This window comes from Colobus angolensis, unplaced genomic scaffold (assembly GCF_000951035.1).
Source record: "Colobus angolensis palliatus isolate OR3802 unplaced genomic scaffold, Cang.pa_1.0 Scaffold224, whole genome shotgun sequence".
In the NCBI taxonomy this organism is placed as follows: domain Eukaryota; kingdom Metazoa; phylum Chordata; class Mammalia; order Primates; family Cercopithecidae; genus Colobus; species Colobus angolensis.
The window spans coordinates 678224-689373 of NW_012115422.1; the positions used below are offsets into that span (position 1 = coordinate 678224).

At 36.0% G+C, this 11150-nt stretch overlaps 1 protein-coding gene across 1 annotated transcript in view; it reads right to left on the reverse strand.

The window, feature by feature from the left end:
• SP3 (Sp3 transcription factor) overlaps positions 1-11150 on the reverse strand; it is a 55225-nt gene that overhangs the window by 38841 nt on the left and 5234 nt on the right. Inside the window, exons 2-3 of the mRNA XM_011943970.1 lie at positions 8152-8364; positions 7005-8118 (exon numbers count right to left, since the gene is read on the reverse strand). Coding sequence (XP_011799360.1) covers positions 7005-7788 — 784 coding nt within the window. The 5' untranslated portion in view covers positions 7789-8118; positions 8152-8364. The remainder of the gene's footprint in view (positions 1-7004; positions 8119-8151; positions 8365-11150) is intronic.

Sequence of the window (11150 nt, forward strand, 5' to 3'; positions counted from 1 at the left end):
CAATATTATCAATTTTTTTTTTTTTTTTTTAAGAGATGGTGGTCTATCTTGCCCAAGCTGGTCTTAAACTCCTGGCCTCAAGCAATTCTCCCACCTCAGCCTCCTGAGTAGCTGGAACTAAAGGCATATACCACCACATTGGGATTCAAATTACCAATTTTTAAAATCCATTTCTGTAATTACTGTTATTTCCTCATTTCCAACTCATTTCCTCAGGATCCATTTTTCCTACTTAATCCTACAGTAGTCAGTTCAATAAAGGTCTTTAAGTATTAGTATTTTAAATATCTTCACTAAACTCTAAATCTTGAGTAGTTTAATTGCCCACTGAATTCTGGGCAGCTGGTTATTTTCTCTCAGCACTCTGAATACTACTCCATGATCTTCTGACATCTGTGTGGCTAAAAAGAAAGATATGCCTTCTTTTTTTTTGAGACAGGGCCTCACTCTGTCACCAGTGTGGAGTGCAGTGGCACAATCACAGCTCAACGCAGCCTCGACCTGCCAGGCTCAAGCAATCCTCCCAACTTAGCCTCCCCAGTAACTACAACTACAAGTGCATACCACCACACCTGGCTTTATTTTTGGGGGGGATTACAGGCACGAGCCACCATGCTTGGCTGGGCTATCTATCATTCCTTGTAAGTAATCTGTCTTCTCTCTGTTAACATTCAAGATGTTAATGTAACATCTCTGTACTGTCTGTGATTTCAGTTTAAGTCAGAGATGAACTTATTTCTACTTATCTACATACTTGAAATAAAATGATCTGTAGATTGTATTTCTTCAACACAAGAAAATTCTTAGCCATTATTTCATCAAACGTTGCTTCTCTTGCCATTCACTTTATTCTTTTTCTCTGAAATTTCTACACTGGTGGCTCTCAATCTATCCTCCATGTCTTAACTGCTCGTTCATTATCTGTGTGGTATTCTGGGTAAATTCCTCAGTATATTACTATTTGCTCAATCCATTCTAAAGGTTGTCTTTTTTCTCCCCGAAAAACTTTTATATTTCATCTAAGACAAAGCGCTACCAGTTAAAAAAAAAAAAAGAGAGAGAGACAGAAACACTGACATGCCTTGAATTGCAAGATGCACCCCAATTTCAGAAATGTGTCTTAGAATCAATGAAATGTGTTTCTCATGTCCAGGATTTGATTGTTTTTTCATATCTACTGTTTTTGTTTCACTTCTTTTCTATAAATGCTATTGCTTCTTTTATCTCACTGACAATTACAAGCATACTGACTTTTAAAGTCTTTAACAGAATGGTTTATTTTCTTTAATCTGACATGAATTCATCTCCTAATTGTTGATTTTATCAGCTATCTTTCATAGATTTTGCCTTCACGTATTTTGGAATTTAGGTTTTCAGGATCATCTTGAATATAATTTTTTTCTATCTTTCTCAGTATTACAATTATGGGTCTGCCATTTTTGCAAGCCCCAGAACTCATATATAAGTCTTCCAAGTAGTAAATACTGGCTATATCACAAATCCAAACACTCAGCTAACAGTTCAATGGTTCAGACTGGTTCACATGTGGTGGTCGTAAGACTGTGCTGATGTCCTCCTATTTTCCTGCATCGTCGTCTCATCTCTGTAAATCTTCATTTAAGTCATACCTCAGGATAACAAACAGCAACAACTTTCTGTAGCTCCCCTTTAACAAAAATGAGCCCTATTCCAGGCTCTTGTTTTCAGCAATGAATCTAACTTTGGGCTTTTCTGCATGTGGGAAGGGGGGAAGGATAGCATTAGGAGATATACCTAATGTAAATGACGAGTTACAGGGTGCAGCACACCAACATGGCACATGTATACATATGTAACAAACCTGCACGTTGTGCACATGTACCCTAGAACTTAAAATATAATAAAAAAAAAACCTTAAATATTAAGTTAAAAATTCCTACCTTTTGTAAGGTTTTTATTTTCTCTAATACAAAAAGACAGCTACCAGTTAACCTGCAACTGTCCAGTTTTTCATGAATAATGGGGAATTCTAAACATTAAGTTGTTTGCTTTTAAGAAGAAATGACTTCTATAAACTCTTCTTCCAACTTCAAACACCTGACTCCATTTTAAATGTGCCCAGTCTTGAAAAACTGTATTTTAGATAAAACAAAATCTGGTAGAGGACTAAAATTTGAGACTGAATTAAGTCTTGGCTTAAATTGGGGGAAAATTTTGACACTGGAAAGATACATAAATTCATACTTTGCCTCCTCTTACCCAGTTTCATTGCTTACATAGCAATGAAAAGGTAAAAATGAGACAACAACGAAGTTTCCTAAAGCAGCATGCTTTTCTCAGTGAGCCACAAATGGACAGAAATATGTAAGATTAGCAGGGTTTCAGTTTGGCGCCTGATGTTTCCAGGAAGATGGAAATTTGGTTTCTAAAGGATAAAGAGTAGTAAAAGTACCCCAAAAAAGAAGGAACCAAAGTCAGATTTACTGCTTAAAACAGGCTGGAGTAGAGGTCATTTTTATTAAAGGGGTCCTTTAAACTTAACAAAAACAAACAAAAAGGCAAATTCCAGAGCCCTGGTTTAAAAAATAAATAAATAAATACTTTCTCCTTTATTTTGCGAAATTGTTACATAAATGTCATGCTTATCAAAAGTACAGTACAGGCTAGGCACAGTGGCTCATGCCTGTAATTCCAACACTTTGGGAAGCCAAGGCAAGAGGACTCCTTGTGCCAAGCAGTTCAAGACCAACCTGGGCAACATAGCAAGATGCCATCTCTACAAAACATTTAAAACTTAGCTGGGCACGGTGGTGCCAGTCTGCAGTTCTACACATTCAGGAGACTCAGGCCAGAAGTTTGAGATCACAATGTGTTATAATCATGGCCCTGCATTTCAGCCTAGAAGACAGAGACCCTGTCTCCTTAAAAAAAAAAAAAAAAAGGCAAACCAAGGATGTCAAAGTTTTCAGCATTTTCATCTGGGCATACTACACGTTACCACTGAAACAAATATTTTGCTCTGATTTTCTGGTGAAAAAAAGCATCTTAATGTATCTCCCTTCTTGCCAATTAGAAAGTATACCAAGAGAAAGTTTATATCCTCAAAATGAAAACTTCCTAGTTTTTATTACTAAATATGCTATGTCTTATCCAGCATTTTTATTCTCACTTTCTTTAACTTTTACTTTCACAACTAATATCCCCATTCCTTTAAAATCAGGAAAAAATTCAAATTTAATGGCTTTCTGGAGTATTTATTTTACCCTTCTTGGGCACCATTCAATAAACTAAAATTCCATTTTGTATTAAATACATACAGTTTTTTTATTCTGGTAACATTTGAAAAGAAATTACTGAAGAACTTAGTGCTTCATAACAACATCATTTCATGACCAACATAAATCCACAAAAATCAAAGTTTCTAGAGATTTTTTTCTAACACCTATAGAACTCTGTAACATTAATTTTGTAAACACATTAAAAACTGGTTTCTAAAAACTATCTTTCATGTCTTTAGTAATCTGTCACCTAACTCTCAAACCTTTTAGTCTCAGAACTCCTTTCCAAACTTACATATTACTGACGTTCACAAAAAACTTTTGTTCATGTAGTGTATGTGTAAATTGATATTTACTGAATCATAAACAGAAATTTAAATTTAATTCATTTAAAAATAAACCCATTACATTAACATAAATTAACATTTTATGAAAAACATTTTTCAAAACAACAAAAAATTTAATGAGAAAACCATGTTTTACATTTTCACAAATCTCTGTAATGTCTAGAGTGAATAAAAGAAGACATTTAAAGTCTCAGATCTGCTCCTGCACTCAATCTCTTGCAATACATGGTTCGGGCTGAAGCTTATGAATAGAGTATCTACCCTCACGGATATGTACCTGGAAAGGGCAAGAATAAAGTACTCTTTTCAGCCAATTGTAGGTTTTCTTTGAATACTACACCAAATTTAAAGGTGGCAGTTTCTTAAAGTTCAGTACAAATGTGGAACCTGACACTACTGTAAACTTTCTATACTGTTATTGGTCTATCTTGCACTTTGAATGGATCTTTTACCCATGCACAATTTTGTAATATAATGAGTTGGTCATTTGAAATCTGCTGGTTCACTGAACTACCACAGATCTTCCAAGTGTTAGCACATTTCATTAAAATACAATACCAAAAAAGCTGTTAGTATCACTACCCATCTCATCAGAAAAACATTTAGTATTAAGAAGGTATCAAGCTCATAATAGATTTGAATTTCCCAAAATTCTAATTTTCACTGGAAAGTGCAAATTTTGTCATCAGCAGCAAATGCTTTCCAGTTTTTTTCCTTCACATGACAGGCTCACTTCATTTTTATTTTTTTTTTTTGAGGAAATATCTGTCACTTAACTACATTAATCTCAAAACCAGTTTATCATTCTTTCAAGTAAAAACAATATTTGATGAAAACAGCATCTAGTTCAGCTTGCAACTCACAGAACTGCATAACTGAGGGAAAAAGGTGGTTTTTTAAACAATTCTTATTTTGATATGCAGCAAAAATGCTTTATTAAAGCGTATTTCCCATTTCATCACAGAGAATACTACAAAGACATGTAGTAGTAACTACAAACCAAAACCATAAAGAGATACCACTTCATACCCATTAGGATGGCTGTAATCAGAAAGATGTGCAATAAAAGGTTGGTGGCACTAGAGAGAAACTGGGACCCTCAACACACTGTCAATGAGAACGTAAAACGGTATGGTCTCTTTAGAAAACCAGTTAAACCCAACTGCCATACAACTCAGCAATCCAGTCCCAGGTACATATCCAAAAGAAAACATTTCCACACAAAATGCTACCTACACAAATGCTCACAGCAGCACTATTCATAAGAGCCAAAAAGTGGAAACAACCTAAATGTCTATCGGCAGATAAATAAAATGTGGTATATGCATACAATGGAATAGTACTCAGCCATATAAAGAAATGAGGTTCTGACACATACTATGACACAGATGAACCTTGAAAACATCATGCTAAATGAAAGAAACCACAACACCAAAGGTCACATATTGTACAATTACACTGATATGAAATAACTGGCAAATCCAAAGGGACAGAAAGTAGAGCAGTGGTTGTCAGGGTCTGAGGGGAAGGGAATGAAGAGTGACTGCTGAAGAGTATAGGTTTCCTTTTGGGGTAATAAAAATGCTCTAAAACTAGATAGTGATGATGGTTGTACAACTCTATGACCATAGTTAAAACCAGCGAATTGTATAAACAGTGAGTTTTATGGTATGTGAATCATATCCCAATAAAGCTATTATTTTTTAAGACATGCAGCCCTCAAGGGTCAAGATTTAGTAAATTTCTTACTGTTCATCAAGGCCATTCTTGAGTGAAACTGGGATTTTTCTTTAACTGCAAGTGCATGGTCATGAAGAATATAGCAACAACTATTACAGTCTGCTGTCACTGCCTTGATATACGCTAAGACACAAGCAGTCTTATCCACCACCACTGAAAGTGTCAACACAGAGAAAAAGGCAAATAATTTCTTAGTGTAGCTTGATAAGAAGGACCTCTCAGAGGGTCTCAGGGATATCCAATGGTCCACAGATCACATTTTAAGAACTACTGCTCTAGGCCAAGAGCAGAGTGGTGGCTCACACCTGTAATCCCAGCACTTTGGGAGGCCAAGGTGGGCGGATCACTTGAGGTCAGGAGTTTGTAACCTGCCTGGCCAACATGGTGAAACCCCATCTCTATTAAAAATACAAAAATTAGCTGGACGTGGTGGCATGCACCTGCAATCCCAGCTAATCCCAGCTACTCGTGAGGCTGAGGCACGAGAACTGCTTGAACCCAGAAGGCAGAGGTTGCAGTGAGCTGAGATCGCGCCACTGCACTCCAGCCTGTGTGACAGAGCGAGACTCCATCTCAAAAAAAGAAGAAAAAAAAAAAAAACCACTGCTCTAAACCAGCTTCAGAAATCCTAATCCCAACCCCTAAAAAAAATCATCACAGCTTCAGAAGGCTCAAATGTAATTAAAGGATTTCCAAATACAGATCTGAGGTTCTAAGGCCATTCCAATTTTCTAGGCATGTATCACAAATTTATCAAAAGAAAAAAGATAATCTTTAAATGGTGATGGGAGTTACGTGAATCAGTTCAGTTAAAGTGTCCCACTTTTAAGCGTTTAGAATCACTGACCTGGTGAAAGAATGTTAATAGTACAATCTCCACAGAAATCCAAATACAAAACAGAATTAAAGTAATAAAGTTCAGGACTTAATGCACAACAAAACATTCAATCAAATGTTATCTAGACAGACAACATTAATAGGGTAAAAATTACACTATCTCTTTTTAAACTTTATTATTTAATTCTTATACAACATTCAAAGAGTAGACTTCTGAAATGTCTACTAATACTATTGACGACTATTTCTAGCACAGCTAAGATTAATGTAATGACCACTATCAAAGAATCAAAGAATTTTTGGTCTGGAAGGTCACCTAGACAGTTACCTATGCCAACACCTCCATTTTAGACAAGGAGGAAACCAAGTTTGCAAAAGAAAAATAACCTGGCCAAAATCACACACCTAGCAAGTGGCTGAGGCATATTTATTCCCTGTACCATGTTTTCACTGTACCAACCTGATGCCTCAACCAAATATAATGCATAAAATTTTTAATTCACATTACACTAAGGCCAACCAAGACAGCCTACCTGCCAAATAAAAATGTTATAATCCTGAATCAATCAAATGTCAAAACAAATAAAAAATTAAGAAAAAACTGTAAATGTAATTGGCATACTAGAAAAATGAATCCCTAACTTCAAAAACTACAAACTTTCAAAGAACAAATGATGTCTACTTTCACACAAACGTATTTTCACACAAACATTGATCATTACTTCTAATGTGAGCCTGATGCTGATAAATACCTGAAGCAAAAAATTTCCCTCTGTGTATTTTCACTGAACTTATTTATGGCATGACATAACTTAAGACTCACCTGCAGGACTGTCAGCATTCTCTCCTGGATGTAGCTGTATACCAGTAGAATCTATAGAGTTTACTGTAACTGTTTGTAGATTTGGCAACTGACCAGTGCTTAGACTAACTGGAGTTGAAGTGAAGGCTCCACCTGCTGCAACTTGACCAAGTGTGAGTGTTTGAACAGGCGTCAAAGTTATTTGTTGGGCAGCAGTATTCTGTATTTGCAAATTCTGCAAGTTCTGGACCCCTTGTACTTGAAACGTTTGCCAAGTTACCTGTCCAGAAGGGGTCACTGTCTGTGCCTGAATTAAAAAGGTTCCAGGATTCAGCTGCAACTGAAGATTTTGCAAAGCCTGTTGTGATATATTTTGACCACTGGCTTGCACACCATGGATTGTCTGTGGTGTAATACCTTGCACAATTTGGGCTTGACTGGTTGGCTGCTGAGACTCTTGAAGTTGTAGATGCTGTACAACAGGCTGTGCTGTAGAAACCTGAATATTCTGTGCCTGTGTCTCTTCAGAAACAGGCGACTGGATATAATTTCCCTGAAGATCTGAAGAATGAACTTGCCCACTAGATGTAGTCAAGCTATTTGTGTTTTGTTGTAATATACCTGTACTATCTATCGTAACAGGCAACTGTGATGAAGAGGATGTTGGCACAAATAAATCTGTATCAGTATTAGTTTCATTAATATCAGGAGAAACCCGCTCACCAGTCCTTTCTGAATTGTCTGAACTATCCATAGCTTGTCCTGTGTTTATCAAATGTCCATCGGCATTAATGCCTGCAGTCATTGTCTGAGAACTGCCCGAGAGTCCCAAAGAATCTAGATCGACACTATTGATTGGTACAAACGTAATATTTCCTGGCAGACCAAGAGGCACATTAGCAACTACTTGGGTTTGACCAGGAAAAGATGAACCACCAATTGCAACTCCCTGAACCTGGACTTGACCAGTCTGCGGTATGAGATTCTGGATGTTAGCAGGAGGTGTTCCAGAGGCAAGTAAGGTTTGATTAGAGCCAGGAATGATCTGAATTTGACTGCTTTCTTGATTTATACCCCCATTATCTGAAGAGCCTGTGAAACCAATTTGAACCTGCTGACCATCTGTTGACTGGATCTGTGGTATCACTTGATATTGAACACTGGACACTGTACCATTTGATGAATCTGATCCAGGTGCAACGGAAAATATTTGTTGATTCTGCAAATTCTGAAGGGGAAGAACATACTGCCCACTTGAAGTAGCAGCACTTGGAATCTGTACTAGATTACCAGCTTCATCTTTTATAGTTGTAGGTGTGGCTGACAAAACCTCCCATCGGTTTGGTGCTCCTCCTAACTGTGCAGAAGCCAAATCACCTGTCTGGATGAAGAAAACAAAAACGTGATGTATTTGTGGTATATTTAAACCAACCCTCAAAAAATTCTAAAAACTGGTATAAATCCTACTACCTGAAAATTCAACTTATCTTAAAACACAATAGGGTTCAAATACAGTAGCAGTACTATATGAACTACAATTATCACTTCTAGTTTTGTTATTGCAAAGACAATCCATCCTATTTGAGTGGGACAGAAAAAGTCATTGCCCTGTGACCACATGACAACATAGCCCCATCTGAAAGGTTTTTCTAGAATCAGAAGCTGGAGCATACACACTGTGACTTTACCTACTATTGTAAGTTCTCAGTAGAATGCCTGGCATATATCTTTTGTATTCTGGTGTATGTCTGGCATTCTTCTGCAAACTTAGAATAGCAGGTAAAGCCACAGTCTGTATACTTCTGGACCTACTAGCAGCTCAGTTACCATCCCCATAGTTTATGGATTAGGCAAGATTGGAAAAAATCCAATGTAGAAAAGCAGAAAGCAATAAAACCCTACCTGTCAATGTCCAAGAGCAGATTTTCTTAAGGGAATAATAGCAATAATGTCTAACATTTAAGGTTTTGTTTTATATGCCAAGTACTATGAGAAGGGTTTACAGGACTATGTAATTTACTCCTTAAAATAATCCTATAAGATAGGTATTATCCCTATTTCACAGCTGAGAAAATTGAGGAACAAAATCACATGGCTATCAAATAGACAAGACAGGATTTAAAACTAGGCTAAGCTTAACTCCAAAACCCAGGCCCTTAAACACTGTATCATGTTTGTGTCATTCCTACCCCCAAGACCAATGGCAAAGATAGGGAATAAGACCTATGTAATTTATCATCAAAATAAAGTCATCCTTCTCCTACTTCCTTCTAGATCTACCTGTGAGTTCAGTAACTCCATATATCATTAGACAATGGGAACATAAGCATATCTAGCCCAGCACTGTCAACCTAAGATCCATGATTGGGTTTCAAGGAAGCCCTTTAAAACAGCATGCCAACTTTCTGACAAAGTACTAATACAATTTAAGGGAGAGAAAGATAATCTAGGGTTTAATTATATTCTCAGTGAGAATCTATGACCAAAAAATCAGTTAAGACATACACAGTTATCTCAACATAAACCATTCCATAAAACTTAAGGCAAATAAGATAAACAAAAAAAACTGTAAGTTTCTTAAAGAAACTCACTACCTAATTTTCATGAAGACATAGTTGAGAAGTATATACAGTTAGTTATTTCAGTGGATGAACCACAGTTAAATGACTAAATTCAAATATTTGAAAGTAATTTACCAAGATGAAATACACATGTGAGTAAACCCATGACATACAATCCCAATCTTCAAATGGTTCACTGTCAACCCAAGCAGACATACACACATCCATGCTAATACAATGTGAAAAGTAGCACAGACTAGTCGTATGATCAAAACACTGTGGAAGATACAAGATTGAAAAAAGATTTCATATAGATATATTTTAAAGTAGTATTAGAATATAAGATTTTCCTGTAGTGAGTTAAAAAGAGGCACTAATAAAGGCACAGAAACAGTAAAATCACAGACAAAGAGAAATCCTAAATAATAATATAAAGTTTGGAATTGAAGCAAAGATCCCAAAAAGGCTCATATTCATAGAGGAAAACAATGGGGAACAAAACTAGACATTTTTATCAAGGCTTGTAAATGGCTTCACAGATCCCACTAAATTGTTTGGACTTTATCCTGTAGATAGTGAGTGAAAGCTATAAAAGGTTTATAAGCAAGTGAGTGGTGCAATCACATCTGTGTTTTATAAAGATAAACTAAGACTCAGTGAAGGAGACTGAAAAGAAAGGAGGAGAGACTAAAGGCTGAGAAATTGTGGAACCCAATACAAATCTCTAGGCCCAAACTAAAACAGTGACCTGTCTTAAATACACTCATATTATACTTACTAAACAATTTTAAAATGAAGCATCAGACATTAAAGTCACATGTCACTCTGCAACTTCAATCTGGTATAGAAATTACAATGTGTTAAGTCACCTTTCCTAACATTACAGTGACGAATGTTTCATTTCAGTCTCTTGGCATTTTGAGTCAACTACAAATATTTAAACCTATATACTAGAATCTAAAGTGTGTCTAAAATCCAATCTTTATCTTCTTAAGGTTACTGCTCACCTGGAGGATCCACTGAAATTTTTTCTGACCAGCATCAAATTTAGAAGTACTGAGCTTTTGTCGAAGAACATAGTAACTCAGACACAAATTAGTTTTACAATACTGGCATTATGTCCCCTTTACTTTCTTTTAAAAAAAAAAAAGTCAAATTTACAGCATCTAAAGTTTTTTTCTTTTTTTTACAAAATAGTAATAAAGACAGATATTCAACCATCATTGAACAGCTTTCTAGTCAAGAAATTCCTTGAAAATAAATACAGCTACTCAAATGACAAATCTGAGTAAATATTGCCCAAGTCATCCCCTCTCCAGAAGTTAGATAAAAATAAACTGTAGTGCCATTTTTCCCAGCAATTCAGGCCATTAATTGAAGGAAAATCTCGAAACCTAGAGCAAAGTGATGTATTCTGAATTTCTCTGAATAAGCCTGAAATGAAAAGCATATATTAAAATACCTGTGAAGCACAATGATGGGGGGGAAAAAAAAGCAACAGGTAATTTAAGGAAAATAAGCAAAAAAAGGGACTTTTCAATGTAATAAATTTGCAGTTGTAAAAAATTTGCTAAATACCTTTTTTTTTTTTTTTTTTTTGAGGCGG